At 43.5% G+C, this 21,604-nt stretch overlaps 1 protein-coding gene across 1 annotated transcript in view; it reads right to left on the bottom strand.

The window, feature by feature from the left end:
* Positions 1-20,461, bottom strand: part of npc1 (Niemann-Pick disease, type C1) — a 37,080-nt gene extending 16,619 nt beyond the window's left edge. The window contains 9 exon segments of the mRNA XM_059646273.1: positions 3,044-3,270; positions 4,126-4,496; positions 4,696-4,775; positions 4,861-5,110; positions 5,649-5,816; positions 6,701-6,861; positions 8,279-8,385; positions 9,718-9,849; positions 20,295-20,461. Coding sequence (XP_059502256.1) covers positions 3,044-3,270; positions 4,126-4,496; positions 4,696-4,775; positions 4,861-5,110; positions 5,649-5,816; positions 6,701-6,861; positions 8,279-8,385; positions 9,718-9,849; positions 20,295-20,357 — 1,559 coding nt within the window. The 5' untranslated portion in view covers positions 20,358-20,461.
* Positions 20,462-21,604: the final 1,143 nt, after the last annotated feature.

The raw sequence follows: 21,604 nt of genomic DNA, 5'->3' as shown, positions 1-21,604 counted from the left end.
CATCATATCCTACTCTTATGAATTAGAAGAAAATCTACTGGTGTATTACCAGTTTTGTGCTTGAGCACCCTCCATTCAATTGATGTGATTTACTCAGGGGTTTTGAGATTTTGTACATTCCTTCCCAGAAGTCCTCGTTTGTGCTTCAAATGTTTTGATGACAAGTCAAAAAGTCATTGTTAGTAAGCTTAAGTGACAAAAATTGGTAGTATAGTGAACAGAAGGTTATCCAGGAGTACAAGGGATCTTGATCAATTAGGTCAGTGGGCCAAATGGCAAAGAGTTTAATTTGGATTAAAAGTGAGGTATTACATTTTGTTACTAAAAAAGGTAGTCAGGATAGCATGGTGCTTCAGTTAGCACTGCTACTGAGTGCTAGGGACAAACAAACATTCATTCAATTCTAGCCTCAACTGTTGAGTTTGCATGGGTTCTCTCCCAGGAGGAGAGAATGTGCAGGTTAGGTGGCTTGATCATAAGAAATACAAGGATTGGGGTGGGGAAAGGCAATGGAGGACTTAAAACAGTTGATGTTAGGGCCCTGGATAGCATTGTCAAAGTAATTTTGGGGGTCCAGGTGATGAGTTCCTTGAAAAACAGGAAATCACAGGTGGCTAAAGTGGTGTTGAGCATGCTTTCCTTCATTACTCAGTGTTGGATACTGATGTTACAATATCAACATAACATCCTGTGGGATGTTGGTGTGGCCACTTGTAGTGGCCAGTTCTGGTATCCTGCTATAGGAAGCACTTTAAATTGTGGGTTCAGAAAAGATTTGCTAGGACTGGTGTTTGAAAAGGTGGAGAGGGGGACTGTCTTTTAGGAGAAAGATCTTTGCTATTCATCTTGGTGTGTGTCCTTGTCCTCTGAGTTTGGGGGCGGGGGGGGGGGGGGGAATGTGAAAATGACCTGCCAGAGGCAGTGATAGAGACAAAGTACACTCAGACATCCAAGACATTAGGAAAAGCACATGAATGAATAGGGAAGCCTGAGGGATATGGGCCAAATAGAACAGGTTTAGTTTGGGAAACTTGGTTAGCATGGACAAGTTGTACCGATAAGTGGTTCTGCTTCCTTACAGCAGGCCTGACTATTTTAAAAAAGTAGTGTCAGATAAACTAAAGGACTGAATAGTGTTTGTAGATAAGGTGGTCTGTGTTTATGTAGTGAGATTAAGCATGGTCAGCCAACACATTTAAGGTATCTAGGTTTCAAGGTCACAAGTAAAACTTTACTATTTAAAAAAGGACAAGCTATGGAGCTTTGTTTCAACAAAGCTTGTTTCTGGATGTTGCATCATTCTTTGCAGTACAGCCTGCAATACTCTGTTCAAGAAACTTGCTTGCAGTAAATAGACCTAAACAGGCATATTTTCAGATGGAATATTAAACTGCCAGTCTGCCACAAACAGAAGTCAGTCAACTGGTTCTTGGGTTTCACCAAGAGTGAGTACTTTGAGAACACAGAAAAGTACAACAGTACAGGCCCTTAGGCCCACACAATGTGGTGCTGTGGAATAATCCTAATCAAGAGATAAATAACCTACATTCCCCTCAATTCACTGCTGTCCAATTGCTTAAGGGTCACTAATGACTCCACTGGTAAACTATTCCATGTGCAAACCACTTTAAACAGCCTCAAGTTTAAAGTCTAGGTGAGTATAGCTTTTGAACTGTATTCTCTAAATCTTATTCACTAGGCAATAAAATATGGTACAAAGAACAAATTGCTGGAAAAGCAGCAGGTTTGACAGTATCCGAGGAGAGAAAAACAGAACAGGCCCTTTGGCCCAGGATGTGTGGCAACCTGCTACTAGCAATAGTAGCTTACACAGCATATGTTTCACTATCCTCCATGTGCCTATTCAAGGAGTTGCTTAAAACTGAGTATCTGACTCCACTTCCACTGCCAGCAGCTCATGCCAACCACTGAAGCACCTGCCTCTGGCTTCTCCCCATACCTTCTTCCAATTACCTTAACATTATGCCCCTTGAAATGGGGGTTTGCAGCCTGGAAAAAGTCTGACTATCCACTGCCTCATTAACTTGTACACCTATCATGTCACCTCTCATCCTTTGCTCTAGTAAAAATGGCTAGTACTGCTCAACTTTTCCTTACAGGCCTACCCTCCAGTCCAGGCAGCATCCCCCTAAGTGTCTTCTGCACCCTCTAAAGCTTCCACATCCTGCACTAAAAAGGTGACCAGAACCAAACTTATTCCAAGTTTGGAATAATGGGAATTTGAGATACAGCACAACCCTGCAGCTCCTAAACTCAAGTCACCTGCCAATAAAGCCAACACACCAGACCCCTTTACAACAACCTTAACAACTTGGGTAGCAAGTTGAGGGATCTATGGACATGGACCCCCAAAATCCTGTTCCTCCACACGAGAATCCTGCCATTAACCCTGTGTTCTGCATTCAAATTTGGCCTTCAAAAAAAGAAAGGAGTGGAGTTAACTGTTTGGGTTAAGTGAAGCTTGTTTTAAGTTTTGTTTTAAAAATGCTGTTGCATTTAAATTCAGTTGATGATTCCACTAGGTACTACAGCTGAAGGGTCTGACCCAAAACATTAACTCCACTTTTCCTCAATGGAAAGAGTCTAAGCTGGTTAGGTTCTGCATTTTCCTAAAAAAGGTTCTTGACAGATTTTAAAAAACCAAGGTAGCACAAGGATATTCAGACCATCACATTGTGCTTAGAATACTGAACAAAAGTCTTTCATTGTCCACAGCGCTGTAGATTTTCCTGTTAACTGGGACACAATTATTGGACCTGGTTCTGCACTTTTTTTAAAAAGCAGGTAGCACATTCTAGATGTGAGACAAATCTTGTAATTGCCAAAGAGGAGGAGATTGGAACCCATGTCAACTATGCCACTAGTATTTCAGTCTAGTTCAAACCCCGGTGCATTATGAATGGTAACATTTTGCTTATCTTGCCCTGTGAAGTACATAATCCTTATTCCCAGGATTGAAAGCTCCAAGTTATGGCAGATCATGGTGTACAGAGAAGATTCTAGACAGTTAGTAGTTACATACCTAGTGCAGTACAGGAAGTGACTATGGTAGTCAGCATATACAAAAAAGTCATCACCAACAGAATGATCAAGGACAGCATGACTGTTTTGGTAATAGTTCAAGACACTCAAGATGGTACAGTTGTTGTTATATGGAGCCAATGGTGCCAAGCATATGTCCTTCAGCTTCACAGTTTCATTTTTGTAATAAGCTTCCAAATCTTGAATAGCATCCTGTAAGTCAAGTACCTAAAGAGAAAAAGTGGTCTTAATTGGAAACAGCACTTTTCCCCCCAGTTAGAAAAAATCAAGTGCCATGAGCAACATGTATTCTCTAGCTCATGTTTCTTGGGCACAAGTTTGTGCTGTACAAACAGAGCAGTGTTTTGACTGTTAAGATTTTAAATACCAAAAAGGTTGTGTACAGAGTGTGGGCATTGGGGGGGTGGAAGTAAAGTGGCAGTATTTGAATGGCCTCAGAGCTGGCATGAATACAATAGGTTAGTTGTCTGACAGCCTAGATGGACTATTGTTTTAGCAAAGTGCTTAGATACAGTTAAGAAAACCAAACTTGCATGGTTCCCAAACATTCCCAGGACAGGTTTAGCATGTACACAGGTTGTAAAAGCAGCTGCCTTGGTTTCCTTTAACTATTGCAACACTAGTCTCAAAGTCCAGACAGACCTCCATCTTGGTCAGTATTTAAAAAACTAGTGAGATTTACACTACCTGGACAGGTGCGCAGGGTCACTTATTCAGCTTGAACAAGGAATTAGATTTTTAGTCCAAAACCTAGGGGTTTGGGAACTGTGGGAAGGAGGAGTTTTAAAAGAGGAAAAACCCTGCCAGATTTGAAACAGCATGGCAGGTTCAAGATGCTCAGTTTACTTACATCCACACTCCTATGGAGTGAGGCATCAATTGCCTTCTCCCTACATAGAAAAATTTAAGGAAGTTAGGATAAAGTAAACCTCCATTCTGCTTATCAACTCTTCACAAATTCAAAGTGGGATACTAAACCAGTTATTTCAGATGCTTATCTCAAATTGCAGATTCAACTCTGCACTAGGAGTGAGTAAAGTTACTGATTCTAAGAGAACAAACCTGATGTAGGATGTCTTTGTCCAGTGGAGGGCCAAATGGCACATCTGACCCAGATGGATAAGGAGAATAAGTGGTCCATGAACTATTTGGAGCTGTAATAATTAGCTGCTCTGTGCGGAAAAAGGGTCCAAAGTGGGTGTCAAAATAATACTTTTCCTTGCGAGCTTGGCTGGATGGGGCAGACCAGATTTCAACTGGATCAGTAGTTATTTTCATGTATACCAAACCAGAGCTACAAACTCCCACAGCAATAATGGTCAACATAACAACTAGAAGAGGTTTTCTCACACAAAAGGACCCCCACTTTGTGAATAGGTCACGTAGGAGAGCTTCAGTTTTTGCACCAAGTTGTTCACAGCAGGAGATATTATCTGGAGGAGAGAAGAGGCAAGTGATAAAGAAAGTACACCAATGCCCCTTTATTTAGGGGATGTTTAGTTGCCTAACAGAAGCCAGCTCCTCAACTCATTAAACTGAAGAGTCATTTATACAGCCAGAATTTCTGGTGTCAACTTTAGTGACTGTTTGTTTACAAAATTGGGTCACAATTTCAACAAGAAAGTAACCTACCTAAATCATGATGCCTATTAACCATATGATTTGCACTGGGATCACTGATTGGTGTATATTCAGTCACCATGTGCATTTTCCTGTAGATGTATTAATTGCAAGATTAGTCAATGAATGCACTTCAGAACTTCAAGTTATGCTAGGTTTGGTGTAAAAAGTTCTTACCTGCAATAAGACATGCTAATAACTGCTCCCCCAAAGATAGCCAGGAAGATCAGGTAGGAGATCCACATTATAACAGCCATAGCATCCAAACCAAAAATGGTCCATGGGATAGGTGGTGGTGGGGGTGCTGGTTTTGGGCCACAAACTAGTAAACAATCTTGGCAACTGCATGCTGGAGACCCATCATCTAGTGTCTCATTGCAGCCTTTTGTTTCATTATTCATTGGGATCATTCTTCCAATTGGATTATCTACCAAGGAGAAAATATATGTTTTCAGTACTACCAATCATGTCTACTGTTGTAGCAGGCTGTCATTGTAAACAAAGAAGACCTTGATTAGTGCTATTAATGAGCAACTCCTTTCAGATATGCTAAGTCTCTTGTGCCTAATAAATACTTCCAGAATGATTAAAAGGTGAAAAGTGTATTCTAATTGATATTGTGCAGACGTTTTGCTGCAGTGTTTTGAAGCAAGGAAACCAGCACTTGCATTACCCCTAGTCACTCATCCATTGTGCTTAGGCACTAGATCAGAACGGTGAACTCATTTTTCAAATCAGTTCAATTGAAATATTGTTGAGGGTTTTAAATACACATTACATGTCTTAGGAATGGTTTGGTTCAGTGTTTAACACTTAAAGGCATTTGGATCTAACCAAATAAAGCTTAAGCAATAATTTCATGAAGCCCAAGAACTTCAGTGCACAGGCACCAAATGAGAAGTTAACTAGGTCCTTGAAGCAAAAACTGAAGAAGTTTAAGTAAATGCACATGCTTAAAAACTTACCACTGAAAATGGGAATAATGTTGAAAGGAGTCTGTGCATTACTTGTGCTACACATATATTGAATCCAGTTGGTTGCATTGCACTCTTTTACATCTTTTCCACAAAGAAACCCTAGAGCTTTGTCATTACTGGATGGTGACTGAACATCCTTACAGGCATTGTACATACCTGGAAGACAACAATGATTCAGGAGCAAGTGGTCAGACAGTTAAAGTGCAACACTGTTTGTAACACTAAACTAAATCCTGCTTGATATGCATATCTAGTGGTTTAAGTAGACCATTGCTACTTAATTCCTACACTGAATGACTTCCAATGTCTTATTCCTGGCATGCAAGGAAGTTTCATGAAAGTTACTTTGCATGGAAAGTGTTTCCAAACTCAAAACTGAACTTAGTGAAATAATCCAAAAACAAAAACCTCAACCCAAATCTGAAACATTGCATTAAGTTATTTCTCACTTAAGTCTGTCATTCTCCTAGACCTGACTTGAGTTTACAAATGCACTTGACTAGTCAAGATTAGTCAGTTTGGCCAGTTATGCAGTACTGCCTTTCTAGTCAGTCAAAAGAAAGCACTCGTGCTGATGGGGTTTACAACTGGAACATGACATTAGTCTTGGAACTAGCTGTTGGAGGATACCTAGCTGATCAGGTTCAGCTAAAAAAGTTAGAGAAAAACCATTACAAAAAGGAAGAAAAAATCTCAACTGAAGCATTCAATTTGAGTGATCTCACTGGTATGAGAATCCTTTGTCCTAATCATTAGTTCAAGGATAAAAGTCATGAGTAGATGACAGTCTCCAGGTTGGGGCAATGTGATCTGCTGATCGAAAGTAGCCAGAGATGTTACCCTAATATGTAGGCTCTTCTCCCCCAACCTGCTCAAAAATCTAAAGTTAAGTCTTAGAAATACTCAAAGCCTGCTTCTACTGCAGTGGAGCATTGTAAAGAATCAACCCTTAGCTTACGTTGTGGTCATAGCAGCATTAGAACTGTCCTCTATTTCTAGCAAGAACATGCTTGTTATTTTCATGATATCTGGTGTCTCACCATTTGCAAAGTGTGATCCAATGTAATATTCTATTTCTGTGATGCTGATTTTGTCCTGAACATATTTTTCAAATTTGGTGGCATTCAGAAACAGGCTCTGAGTGGGACTGCAGGTCAGTTCACAATAAAAGGTCATAAAATTGTAGAAACAGGATGGACACCTGCAAGATAAAAATGTTTCAGACAGATAGTCAGAGCTTCTTTTACAGAAAAGCAATTTTGCACAATATCAACCTCATTAGACTGGTCTAAGTGCTTAGCATGTCTCCAAAGAGGAAAGCTGCTGTTCTTGAGCTTGTCACAAGTTGATCATGATCTAAATTTACTGTATTTTAAAAACATGTTACTCTTGACTGCACATCCTTAAGATACTCCTGCCTAGAAAAACTTTGTGTTTGAGTCCTCAGTTCAAGTCTAGCTGCTGCAACATCTTGTTGGGTACTAGAAATTTTGGAATTACCTATGTTGAGATTCTTAATCACCCCCTGTCTGGTTTAAGGTTATCCTCCTCATTAGGATTTTCTCCAGGAGATCACTTAAGTTTTTTGGTGGTCATTTGTTGTAGCAGTCACTGGCCTAGTAATCTAGAAGCCCAGGCTAATGCTCTAGGGCCATCATGGTTGATGGAATTTCAAGCAAAGATCTGGAGTGACAGCCACTTTTAAAGAAAAAAAAAACACGTGTTTTTAAACTAATGTCTTCAGGAAGTAGGTCAGCCATCCTTACCCAGTCTGGTCTACATGTGTAGTAATGTGATCAACTTAACTCTTGAAGTAGGGACATGCAACAGGATAGTGACCATCTAATAATAAATTGTAGATCCATTACAATAGGAACATTTAGGTGTGTGAACAGACATGAAACTAGAGGGGTGTACACCCTGAAGGATGCAGTTCAAGATGGTTCACTTTCAAGAGTTATTAGGGACAGGCAACAAGTCCTAATGATTTCTGCCAAGTTGTGGCCACCACTAGTAATGTCACAAGTGACCTTGAAAAATCAAATTACTAACAGTGGAACTCCTACAGATTCTGGTTGTTAGCTAGTTAAGTTTTGGGTAGAAGTCACTTAAAACATTTGTCTGTTTAAAAATTTAGCTATGTCATCAGGACTGTGCTTTGTCAGTTAACAAACAAAAAGGTTTGCGATGACCTTAATGGCAGCATTCAGTCTCAACTTTGAGAAGCCAGAGCCATGATATGCCTCATCTGATGAGGCATACACCAAAGTGGTTGTTCCAGTAATCCAGGGGCTTGGACTACACTGAAAAGTTTCAATTCAGAAAAGAAAATAAATTCAGAGTTGCTAGTCTCATTTTTAGCCAATTATGCTTATTGGTCAATGCAACTGGAGTTACCAGTTAGATGCAGCTTCAGGCCTATGAAAGTGCATTTGATTCCTAACTGCCAACAAGTCACTAAGTTGAGGTAGGTCCTCAGAGGGTAATAGACATGTAATGAACATTACCTTACCTGCAAGGCTTACAGATAAACCCTTTCTGAAAAAAATCAAGGAACAGGGATTAACCTGAATCCATCTTGGTGTTGATTATAATGTTAGTTTAGAAGAACAAAATACCTGGACAGGAACTGTAGTGGTAGCTGCATATTATCCTTCAGTGTTTGAAGTTGTTGGACATCACAGCAAAGACTGAGGTTCCCATAGTGAAAACTGGGGCACAGTTCCTATAGAGGACAGAGTTAAAATTCACTGTCATAACAGAGGACTTGATAGTTTATTTAACAAGACCCCAAACCAAAAAAGCTTCAACTGTCAGTTCAAGATTAGTTAAAACCTGGCATGTTATTAAAACAGCCAGGAGTAATTCTTAGCTTTAAATTGTTCAAACATTGAACTGGGATTGCCAGCATGTTGGAGGTTCAGTGGTCAAAACTGTTAAGGCATCATGAAGGAACAGGGGGGAAATTCTAGAGCTCTAGGCATGGCCATAATGGCTGAGCAAAGTCAGATGTTCAGTAGGAATGCAGAGATGGAGCACAATTTAGATGCATTGGAACTTTAATTTGGTTCAAGTGAAACAAGGTCCAAAAGGATGACAAAAGCAAACCACACAACTTGTCATGAGAGCTAGATTTGCTGGATCCAATTTATTTTGGAAGGCAGCAGCTAGTGGGTGACCTGGGGCAGTCTTTGAAAGAAGTGTCCCATGTTGCATAGTGTTTCCTATTGTGGAAAACAGAAGTCATGACAGGGAATTCAGAGAAGACTTTGGCCCAAAAAGGAATGCAGAAGTTGTGGCTGAAGCAACTAGCTGGAGATATACTGAAGAGGAAGGACTCAGTTAGCATTGCTGCCTCAGTGCTAGAGAGGCATGTTGAATCCTATCCTTGGTGTTTGCATGTTCTCCTCATCCGCATTGGTTTCTGCCAGGTGCCCTAGTTTCTTCCTGGTCTAAAGATTTGTAGGCTTGATGGATTAGCAGTGATTAAGAGCAGAAAGGTCTAATAGATTGAGTCATTCGTCAAAGTGGATGATGACCTAGTTGGGCATATTGATGTCTTTGTGCTGTGTATTCCATTACTTACTAAAAATAAAAAGCCAAAAAAGGTATCACTAAGCAAGATGTTCACCTACAATTGGTGAACATGGACACAAGCCATCAAGTCTGACTACAACTAATTGATTGTACATTTACATCAGTCATGTATTTCAGCTGGCAGATCAGCATTGGAAAGAGCCAAGCAGTTATAGTGAGCCAACTAGTACACCTGCTTACAACTAGGGGCAAAAAAAACTAAGTTAGAGAATTGAAAAATGCCATTTCCCCAAAACTCAGTATCATGTAAAATTAACCTTTTCACAGCTATTTGCTGAAAGCATAAGATGATTTTATTCAAAGTATTGATAAAGGGGGGTTGATCTTCAAATTTGTAGCTTCTCTGCTGGCATAGACATTTGTACAGGCTTGGTTTAAGTGTTTACAATAAAATCCATCCAGATGCTTTGTGATTTAGCAGTCACACAGTTCAAAGTTCAGATAGTCATAGATCACTTACATCAATTAATTCATATCCTGCTTTTGGAAGTGCTTTTGGCGGTCCATTATATTTACAATTATATCGCTTGTGTGTGGCAGGATCTGTCCCACATTCTCCATACCATATGCAAGTTCCATCCTGTAAAAATATCTGAAGAAATGCAACTTTTTGTAAAAATTGTAAGATAAATAAATTATTGGTGACAGATACTTAGCATTAGTGTACTGCAGTTTAAAGGCATCCCATACTGAATTTGGGAGTTCTCCTTCCAGTGTTTCCATACCTTTGCCAGCCCAGCCAGCAAGCTTTATCCAGTGGTTGAGTCTGCATGGGCTCCTTTAGGAGCCTGTTGTTTGTCCCTTTTTAGTTTATTTCAAGAAACTGGATAATCCTCAGTTATTGCATGTGGTCCACTACAGTCTAACATTCAGCTGTTAGTTGTTAAGGACAGCATTGTTCTTCTGCCAGTCACCCTAAAAACCTGAAATTGGAGTGGAGTGATGATCCTTCATCCACTGAGATTTCTTAACCACCACACTTTTTTAGTTCTAAAAAGACAGCACCAGCTTCTACAATCCATCCACAACATATTGCTCTCAACTAAAAAACAAATTCACAATTAAAGTTCTTGAGTGCCACTGGACATAACTGCAGATTTAAAGGTAATTGATTAAAAAAGTGTTATTGTAGAACCAGGCCTAAAGATTGAGGGAATAATCTCAGTAATAGACAACTGCTCAGCTGGGAGCAAAATATATGTTAGGGGTGTGGCCATCCATTCAGGACAGGCAAGATAAGTGACAGAGGTTTGAGAGACTATGTACCATGGTAGATCAAGGCCTGGACTATTGAATATTTAGACCCAGTGAACAGATTCTTGTTGGGTGGGGTAGATGAGTGTGGCATTTGAAATATTGCTCAGCTGAGTCTTACTGGCTAGCACAGTAGGGTTGAGGGACCCAATGGCCCTATATCAGTGATCACAAAACCAAGTTTCCGACACCAGTGAACCAGTCAGTTCAGAAAGATTTGAACATGTACAACTAAACTGTTGTCATCTGTTTGCTTAAAACAAAGTTGTTAAAAGCATTAACACCCTTTAAAAGTACAATGACTAACCCCAATAACTAACAGGACAGTTAACTTTGATATACTAAGCCAAACACAGGAATGGAGTTGTCCAGTACCACCATTAGCTGATATTACTATAGGGAAGTAAGTTCAATTAGACACTGAGGGTCCAGTGCTAGGAGTAAGGTCAGCATGTACAGTAGTACATGCTGGTTAACAGCCTTCAATGTCAGCAAACTTTAAAACATCTATTAAGGGATCACCAATTGCAGATTTTTAATGTGTCCAAAACAAAAGAGACAAGACATTATATAGACCATGTCAAGTTGCTTACAACAAGCTTGAACTTTAAGGTTAGAGTGGATCTGTGGCTTGGGTCGTGTTGAGGTTGGTTGGCTTGCCAAGCTGGTTTGTTGTTCTGCAAACATTGGTAACAATCTCAGTGCAACCTCAGATCAAGCACTGTAACAAAGTGTCTGCAAAACAAACCAGCTCAGTGAGCCACCCAACCTCAATCTTTAACTTCTTTGGCTTGGAGAACAAGTAAAATACATTCACATGTTTCCAAGTTGCTTTAAAAACAGCAAACCCCTGAACAATTAAATCATAACTCTAGTCTGGTCAGAAGACCAAGTATTTGTACAAGTTTACACCTTTAAACAAGCAACTGGAATGCTACTTAACTTCCAAGCAATGCAAGACTTTAAACTGATCTTGCATTTAGACAAAATTGTCTAGTCTACCTGTTCTGTGCCACCCCCCCCCCCATCTCACCCTACACTTTGCTATTAACCTAGTTAAATCTATTCCAAGAACAGACCTGGGACAAATGAGACTTCAGTCTCTAATTTGCTGTTTGTTGGTTGGGCAGAGTGGGGTAGCAGTGATTTATGACCACAAATCATTACAGTATTCAATTATGTCCCAAATGGAGATTAAGTAGTAATAGTGTACTTGTCATTAAGAAAGAAGTTACATAAAAGCAGCAATTTTCTGTTCAAAAGAAAGTGGGGGTCTCACGCACAGCTTCAGCCAAGGTCTCTAAAGTGTTCTGGTCCTCCAGGCAGGACTCTGATAACAGTGACAAATGACTGTGCTCCAGGAGATCCCTGCTCTACTACCATGGAACAGGATGGATGAATTGAAAAGAATCACTTGGCTTAAAAAGTGGGTTGCCTCCAATGTCACAAGACATGGAGCAGAGGTCAGGCCATTCAATCATGGCTGATAAGTGCCTCAACCCCATTCTTCATTTCTCCCCATAACCCATGACATTCTGAAATAACCACTCCCCTACATCAAAGGCATTTCCAAAATGCCTGCCAGACTGCTTAGACCTCTTGGCATCAAGTTAACCCACCACCACACTAAAACAGCAGCTAATGAACTTAAGACCCTATACAGACAACAAGCAAAGTGAACATCATCTACAAAATACCTTGCAAGAACTGAGACAAACACTGGAGCCAATCTACCATCCTGATAAAAGTGAACAGGAAGTGACATCAACCCAAGGAAACCTAAACAGTAAATAGAAAGCAGGACATAACACCAGTGCTTCAGAGGCTCGCTGGTTACCTAGAATGGTGACAACACATCTGAAAAACTAACCTTCTAGCTCAGCAAGCAAACTCACATCCTGATTCTTGAAGTGTATCTTAAGTCTTAAATATACACAATGACTTGGCCTCCACAGCCTTCTGTGCAAGTGAATGCCATAGATTCACCACTCTGGATAAGAAGTTTATCCTCAAGTCTCCATTCTAAGGTGGTCTTCCCTTTACTCCAAGGCTCTGCTCTCAGGCCTAGTCTCCTACAAAATGGAGGGGATCTTCCCAACATCCACTGTCTAGGCCATTCAGTATTCTGAAAGAATCAATTAGATTCCCCCACCTCATCCTTCTAAAAGAGTGTGTATAGTCCAAGTCCTCAGATGTTCCTCATGTTAGTCTTTCCATTCTTGTGAACCTCCTCTGAACTCACTGCAGGGCTACTACATCCTTGATGTATGGGGCCCAAACCTGCATACAATACTCCAAATGTGGCCTGACCAGATCCTTAGTACATCCCTGCTTTTATGTTCAAGTACTCAAAGTAAACACCATTGTGTTTGCCTTCCAGACTGACTCAACTTGCAAGTTTACCGTGAGCATCTTGGACTAGAACTCCCAAGTCTCATTACACTTCAGATTTCTGAATTTTGACCCCATTTAGAAGTTAGTCCATGCTTTTATCTAACTTGAAGTACACAACCTCACTTTCCCCATGTTGTACTCCATCTGCCTCTTCTATGCCTATTCTCCTAGAATGGAGAAATCCTTCCACAGCCTCCCCTGCTCAATACTAACTGTCCCTCCACCTATCTTTCTATCATCTGCAAACTTGCCAGAATGCCCACAGTCCCTTCATCTAGAAGGGTGTATAAGTGAAGTTAAAATTGTATCAGAGATAATGGGAATGCAGATGCTAGAGAATCCAAGATAATAAAATGAGGCTGGATGAACACAGCAGGCCAAGCAGCATCTCAGGAGCACAAAAGCTGACGTTTTGGGCCTAGACCCTAGTCAGCCATGGTTGCCTCATCCTCCCTGTACCATGCTTCATTCTTCTTAGGGAAGAATTTTTGCTGCATCTCCCGAATTACTACTAGAAACTCCTGCCATTGCTGTTCCACCGTCTTTCCTGCTTAGGTCCTCTTGAGAATTCTGCCCAGCTCCTCCCTCATGCCTTTATTCAGTGATCATTCTTATAGTAGTCATGGAAGAGGATAAAGTACATAAGGCAGGACAAGGGTAATAATTGTTAGGCAAGAACTGGGTAACAAATGGGAACTGATGCTGTCAGGGAAGAGCACTGTTGAAGTGTGGAGATTAAGGAATGCATATTGTGTATAATCACTGTGTTCCTAGGAAGCAGGGAAGATGTAGTTGATTGAGGGAACCTTTGTTCTAGAGAGGCCAAATGACTAGTTAAGAAGCAGAATGATGCTTATGTAAAGTTTAGGAAACAAGGACTAGAAAAGGCTCTAGAGGAATACAAGTTAGCCAGGAAGAAGCTGAAGGGTCTAAGACAGCTATAAGGGGGCATGGAAAAACCTTGGTAGGTAAGATCAAGGAAAGCACCAAAGCTTATTAATGTATGTGAGGCATATGACCAGAAGAAGGACAGGGCCAATCAAGGCATGAAGGGAATTTGTGCATGAGGACAGATGGGAGCTCCTTAAGGAATACTTTTCAGTATTCACAACCGAGGGATGTAGTCAAAGGGAAGGATAGCGTGAAACATGCTGTTAGGTTATGTTAGTAGGGAATATGTACTAGGAATTTGAATATAGATAAGCACCCCCCCAGCCTGATGGAATTTATCCCAGGATTCTGTAGGAATCATGGGAAGAGATTGCAGGGCCTTTGATGATCTTTTGTCCTCACTGTCCATGGGCATAGTGCTGAAACTGGACAGTGACAAAATGTCATTCCTTGTTCAAAAGGGAATGGGGATAACCCTGGAAGTTACAGGGTAGTTAGTCTTAACTCAGTGGGCAAATTATTGGAAAGGGCTGAGATAGGATTTAGGATCACTTGGATAGTCACAGTGATTTTTTTGTAGTCAGCATGGATTTGAGGGGGTAGATCATGCCTCAAGCCTTACTGAATTCCTTGAAGGGGTGACCAAACACGTGGATGAAGTATCATGGATTTAAGTAAGGCATTTGATAAAGTTCCCCATGGTAGGCTCATGCAGAAGGTAAGGAGGCATGGGATGGGGGGGGGGGGGGGGGGGAGGGGAGGGGAAGAGAGAGAAAGAAAAAAGTGGCAGATTGGATTCTGAATTGGCTGACCCTTAGAAGGCAAAGGGTGGTAGTGGACAGAAAATATTCACTGTGGTTCAGTTACAAGTGGTATACCACCATGATCTGTCCTTGGTCCACTGTGATTTTACTAAAATGATTTGGATGAAGGGGTAGAAGGGTGGATTAGCAAGTTCACAGATGATACAAAGATGGGTCATGTTATGGACAGTGCAGAGGGCTGTTCCAGGTTACAAAAGAGACTGGATAGGATGCTGAGCTGAGATGTGGCTGATGGAGTTTTACTCTGAAAAGGCGAGGGGATTCACTTTGGAAGTACAAACTAGAGCAGAATGTAGTGTTAATGGAAAGATTCTTGGCAGTGGGTTCGTGTTTACTGAAAGCTGCCATCCAGATGGACAATTCTGAAGGCATGCTGTTAGCTTTCATTAAAGGGATTGAGTTCAAGAGCTGTGAAGTTATCCTCCAGCTATACACAAGTGGTTTGGCCATGTCTGGCATGTGGTGACCAGAACTGGTCACCTCATTACAGGAAAGATATGTAAGCATTTGAAAAAGGTGTAGAGGAGATTCACCAGGATGTTGCCTGGAATGGAGGAAAGGCCAACCACACTAGGGCTTCTCTTTTGAAGAGAACAGATGACTTGATAGAGGTGTACAAAATGATCAGAGGTATATACAGTGGACAGCCAGAGACTTTCCTAGGGTGGAGGTAGCTACTATGAGGGGTGTAGTTTTAAAGTGAGTGGGGGGTAGATATAGGGGAGATGTCAGTGGTAGGGACAAGGAATGCATTGCCAGAGAGGCTAGTGGAATCAGCCTCATCAGGGACATTTAAGCAGCTATTAAATAGGATTTTAATAGAAGGTAGGGGGTGGAGACAACTGCTTCTTAAGTGTTTGTTCACCTTAAGCTCCTTGGCAAGTCTGCCTCATTGCAGAACACTAAATCCAGTATTGCCTGTTCCATTATGGGCTCCACCACAAGCTGCTCCAAAAAGCCATCCCACAAACATTTTGCAATCCATCATGATTTTCTAGTCCACCTACATATTAATATCCCCATAATCACTGATTTTGCCTCTCTTACATACCTTTATCCCTGGTATATCTTGCAGCGCAACAAGGCCTGTACACAGTTTTTTTTTAAAACCCCTACATCTTTGCAGTTCTACAAGTCTACCCACAGATTCTACACCAGCTGACCCCATTTAGTTTCTTCCTATTGATTTGATCTCATTTCTCACAAAAGAAACCTCCACCCCCTCAGCCTACCTTTCCAATAGGATGTATATCCAAGGGTATACAGTTCTCAATCCTGAGCCCCTTGCAGCCATCTGAGATACTTACCATTTGCCAGTTGCAGTCTGTGCCACAGGCTCATTTAGAACATAGAACAGTACAGCACAGAACAGGCCATTCAGCCCACAATGTTGTGCCGACCATTGATCCTCATGTATGCACCCTCAAATTTCTGTGACCATATGCATGTCCAGCAGTCTCTTAAATGACCCCAGTGACCTTGCTTCCACAACTGCTGCTGGCAACGCATTCCATGCTCTCACAACTCTCTGCGTAAAGAACCTGCCTCTGACATCCCCTCTATACTTTCCACCAACCAGCTTAAAACTATGACCCCTCGTGCTAGCCATTTCTGCCCTGGGAAATAGTCTCTGGCTATCAACTCTATCTATGCCTCTCATTATCTTGTATACCTCAATTAGGTCCCCTCTCCTCCTCCTTTTCTCCAATGAAAAGAGACCGAGTTCAGTCAACCTCTCTTCATAAGATAAGCCCTCCAGTCCAGGCAGCATCCTGGTAAACCTCCTCTGAACCCTCTCCAAAGCATCCACATCTTTCCTATAAGAGGGCGCCCAGAACTGGACGCAGTATTCCAAGTGCGGTCTAACCAAAGTTTTATAGAGCTGCAACAAGATCTCACGAGTCTTAAACTCAATCCCCCTGTTAATGAAAGCCAAAACACCATATGCTTTCTTAACAACCCTGTCCACTTGGGTGGCCATTTTAAGGGATCTATGTATCTGCACACCAAGATCCCTCTGTTCCTCCACGCTGCCAAGAATCCTATCCTTAATCTTGTACTCAGCTTTCAAATTCGACCTTCCAAAATGCATCACCTCGCATTTATCCAGGTTGAACTCCATCTGCCACCTCTCAGCCCATCTCTGCATCCTGTCAATGTCCCGCTGCAGCCTACAACAGCCCTCTACACTGTCAACGACAGTTTACCTTATTCCTTATATGGTGTGCATTCAAATAACATCTTCAGTCCTGTATTAACTCCCTCTTATTTTCATGAGTTTTTCCTAGTCTGTTTGCTCGCCCTTTCCAAATAGTCCTGTGTGTCTGTGCAGGAGACTTTAAAACAGCATGTCCCAAGTTCTCTTTTCCCATCATCTTTCATATTTTCCATGTAGCCGAATCCACCATTAGAGATACAAAGCAGCAGGTTAATGTTTTCCCAGTAGGGAAAGTCACTATTTCTCCCCAAACCCAGTTTTGAGGACTGTTGACCAACCTATTTACCCTTGTCACCAAGTCAGAAGTCATTGACTCAATAGATCAATTGTTTGACTAGAGTAATTGGCTGAAGTAGCAAAGTGAGACCAGTCCAATCTCATGTCACCTTTACAAGTGACAAATGCCAGCTTACTGTCAAAGCTTGTATTCTCTAGTATGAAGACATTATTACCACATCAATTCAGCTCACCAACTTACAAGCTTGATTTCTTGCTAGTTCTGACTTTTGGGACAAAACCTCCCTCACCAATAAGCCACAAAGTACAATTTCCTTCCCATTTTTAATGGTTAGATCATTAACCAATTGCCTTAGCATGCTGCACTTCTAGTAGTCAATCCTCTTGTACATGTATAGTCTCATGCTGTCCAGAATGTTAGTGAATGCTGATCAGTCCTAAGGCAATTTGACATTAGAGCAAATTGCCATCTAGAGTCAGACGAATACTCATCAAATTTTCAGATAGTAACAAACATCCTCTTGCAAAGAGTTTGGGGGCCTCAAAGGCCCAAAAAAGTCAAGACAAGTGATGCACCATGATTGCTATTGTTCAATACAGGCTTTAAGTTCATGTGGTCTACTGTTCCCATGTGGGTTGTCCAATTGGGACATGGAAAGCATATGTAATTTGTGGCTGCTCTGTCAGGGAAGTTCAAGTTTAAAAAGGTTTAGGACCAGTGTCAGGAGAAAGCAGGTAGTCAAGATCCATGATGTATACATAATGGAGAACTTGAGTGAAAAGCTTCCCACTGGCAGAGACAAAGAATTAAAACAGATCAAGAATTAAAACTTCAGAGCAAGTCAATCTTTAATTCTCCACTTTCAACTAAAGTGGATCCAACAGTAACTTGAGGGAACATTGGAAGAGGAAAAGGTTCCAAAGATCAGATCTAAGAACATTAGAGCACAGGAACAGGCCCTACAGCCCACAATTAGATCCTCTGTCTAAACCTGTCACTTTTTCCACCCCCCTCCCCACGGGTCTGTGTCCCTCTGCTCCCTGCCCATTCATGTACCTGTCTAGATAGCATCATTTAAGCTCTATCACGCCCATCTCTACCAGCAACATGTTCCAGGCACCCACCACCCTGCATAAAGGAAAGAACTTTTCCCCTCAAATTGAAATCGTGACCCCCTAGGGAACAAGCTTCTTACTATCCATCTTGTCTATACACCACTCTTGTAGACCTCAAGTCAGGTTTCCACACCTCTGCCACCCAAACCTCCATATTTCTATGGAAAATAATCCTAACCTACCCAACCTCTCTTCAGAGAGCACCCTCCATGGCAGGGAACATCCTGGTGAACATCCTCTGCACCCTCTACAAAGCATCCACATCCTGTTGTTAGTGTGGTGATCAGACTTGTACACAGCATTCCAAATGTCAAACCAAAGTCCTATACATTGTAACATGCCAACTCTTGTACTCAAGAATCCACCCAGTGAATGAAAGCATGCCATTTAACCACTTAACCACTATCAACCCACATTTGTACCCTGAAGGTGGCAATGGACCTCAACACTCATCCCTCTAGGCAGCCATTCAGGCTATTGAACTCCTGTCAACATTTAATACCAGAGATAGCCTAAACTGCACTTCCCTGCTCATCTTTGTAACCAGACTCCCTCAGGAATCAGTGTACTCATTCACAGCTGGTGAAGTGAATTTGTTGTGGCATCTTCAAGCAGGGGAAGGAAAGTTCTCCTCAAGCCACTTAATGAGACCTCACTTTAAAAAAGGTGGTCTCTACCCAGTTTTAGGTTCTAGAGAGAGTTATACACCTTCATAAGTATACCAGGTGTGATCACTGCTTGGTACAGTAGTAAACATCTTACAGCCCATCAGCTTGCATTGGAGGATTTTAATCCTAGGAAAATGAGTATCACTGGTTGATCCAGCATTTGCTGGCTTTCAGAGATAAAAATGTTTAAAGCTCAAATGAACACAGCAGGCTAAGCAGCAGAGGCCCAGGAAGGCTGACATGTCAGGCCTAGACCCTTCTTGGCTTTCCCTAGTTGTCTAGGAAGTTGGTAGAGAGCTACCTTTTTGAACCACTGCAGTCCAGTTAAGCCGACAAAGTCAACTGGGGAAAGGAGTTCTAGGATTTAGGTACATTCCAAGTTCAGAAATCAGGTACCAAAAAATTGCTAAAGGAAGTCAGCAAGTGTTACAGACTCGAACAGAAGATAGTTAACATTGATCAGAGATCACCGGAACTGCAGATGCTGGAGCCAACTTCTGGAGAGTTGCTGAACTGAGTGTTAGCTTTGCTCTCCGATTCGTGGAATTTCGCCACTGGATTCTACTGGTTCCAAGTCACCGTTTAAAAAAGGGTGATTTTATTTGTTCGACTGTTACGAATCGCAACTAAGCTTTCATCCCAAAATTAGAGGCACACGATCAGGGAGTTTTGGGGGTGGGAAACGAATCAAAGTAAGCGGTCTCGTTACACAAAGCAGCACTACAACGGACAGTATTTGTTGAGCGCCAAGCGCAGCACCTTGCGCTCTGCAGCAAGTGACTACAGTGGAAAGCCCAAGTCACGCGGTAACTCCACACGCAGGCGCAGTAAGTGACCCGATCTGACTATTAAGAGGGGACAAGTCAAGTCACGAGCCGTTGACTCACGTGGAAGCGACTAGAGGGAGAGGGTCTGATGGCGGCCTCGGGGCAACAGAAACAGTTCCAATACGGCCGGGGGGGCCACAGGAGATAAACAAAGACACCCTTCCCGTCCGCAAGGTGTATGCCGATCCTTCCACATACACCACGCAGGACCGGGAGCACCCGTTTGCTCAGCCGGGAGAGCTGGCAGTCTGAGGGAAGAGACGTACTCACTTAGACATAGAAGTTTAAGTTATGGGTAACTAAAGCCATCAACTGCACTGACAGCACTTCTGCAGATACACCCAGTAGTCTTCCCACACACCGACCAGCAGAGGAGCCCGTCGGTTTACACTCCATGACTAACACCTCAACCCAGCACAACAGATTGACATAAGCCGACTGCAGCTTCAGCCCCGGGAATCCCCGTCAGACCAAAGGAGTCACACTCTAAACACCGGTAGAAATCAATCAGTCTCAGCCAGCGGGAAGATGGACTCCGCCCGCCCGCCCTGTCAGTGCGTCCGCGCGCCGGGCGGTCGTTAGGTTTGAACGCGGCTCGCGCCACTCACCGAAGGTTCTGGAAGGCTCAGGACCAGCAGCGCAGCGGCAAAAACGGCGCTCCAACGCCTCATGGCTGCCACCTCCACGCAACGGTAACACGCACAAAGCCGGCAACTACTTGTACAACTCAAACCAAGCGACCTCCTCTTTTATACTCAAGCCAGCCCCGCCCAGAGACGGAACTGAAAGAATGCCCACCTCCAAGTTAGCCGCTGTACCCAGTCCCACCCACAAACCCTCCTCCGTCAATTAACTTCGTCAAAAAGGACGCGAAAGGGAGGGAGATTCAATTAAAGTCGCAGCCTCTCTCCTTCCGCGAAAACCCACATCAAAGACTTTAGAGCAAAAGGACGTTGGTTGAGGTTTTCAATGCAGCTTTCAGGGAGCGGGCACTGTCGGAGGGTCAGTGCTGAGGGAGCGGGCACTGTCGGAGGGTCAGTGCTGAGGGAGCGGGCACTGTCGGAGGGTCAGTGCTGAGGGAGCGCCGCACTGTCGGAGGGTCAGTGCTGAGGGAGCAGGCACTGTCGGAGGGTCAGCGCTGAGGGAGCGGGCACTGTCGGAGGGTCAGTGCTGAGGGAGCGGGCACTGTTGGAGGGTCAGTGCTGAGGGAGCGGGCACTGTCGGAGGGTCAGCACCGAGGGAGCGGGCACTGTCGGAGGGTCAGCGCCGAGGGAGCGGGCACTGTCGGAGGGTCAGCGCCGAGGGAGCGGGCACTGTCGGACGGTCAGCGCCGAGGGAGCGGGCACTGTCGGAGGGTCAGCACCGAGGGAGCGGGCACTGTCGGAGGGTCAGCGCCGAGGGAGCGGGCACTGTCGGAGGGTCAGCGCCGAGGGAGCGGGCACTGTCGGAGGGTCAGCGCCGAGGGAGCGGGCACTGTCAGAGGGTCAGCGCCGAGGGAGCGGGCACTGTCAGAGGGTCAGCGCCGAGGGAGCGGGCACTGTCGGAGGGTCAGCGCCGAGGGAGCGGGCACTGTCGGAGGGTCAGCGCCGAGGGAGCGGGCACTGACGGATGGTCAGCGCCGAGGGAGCGGGCACTGTCGGAGGGTCAGCGCCGAGGGAGCGGGCACTGTCGGAGGGTCAGTGCCGAGGGAGCGGGCACTGTCGGAGGGTCAGTGCTGAGGGAGCGGGCACTGTCGGAGGGTCAGTGCTGAGGGGAGTGGGCACTGTCGGAGGGTCAGTGCTGAGGGGAGTGGGCACTGTCGGAGGGTCAGTGCTGAGGGAGCGCTGCACTGTTGGAGGGTCAGTGCTGAAGGAGCGGGCACTGTCGGAGGGCCAGTGCTGAGGGAGCGGGCACTGTCGGAGGGTCAGTGCTGAGGGAG

This window comes from Stegostoma tigrinum, chromosome 5 (genome assembly GCF_030684315.1).
Source record: "Stegostoma tigrinum isolate sSteTig4 chromosome 5, sSteTig4.hap1, whole genome shotgun sequence".
Lineage (NCBI taxonomy): Eukaryota > Metazoa > Chordata > Chondrichthyes > Orectolobiformes > Stegostomatidae > Stegostoma > Stegostoma tigrinum.
Note: the sequence above shows the minus strand (reverse complement) of the source record. Positions and strands in the feature narration are given on the sequence as shown.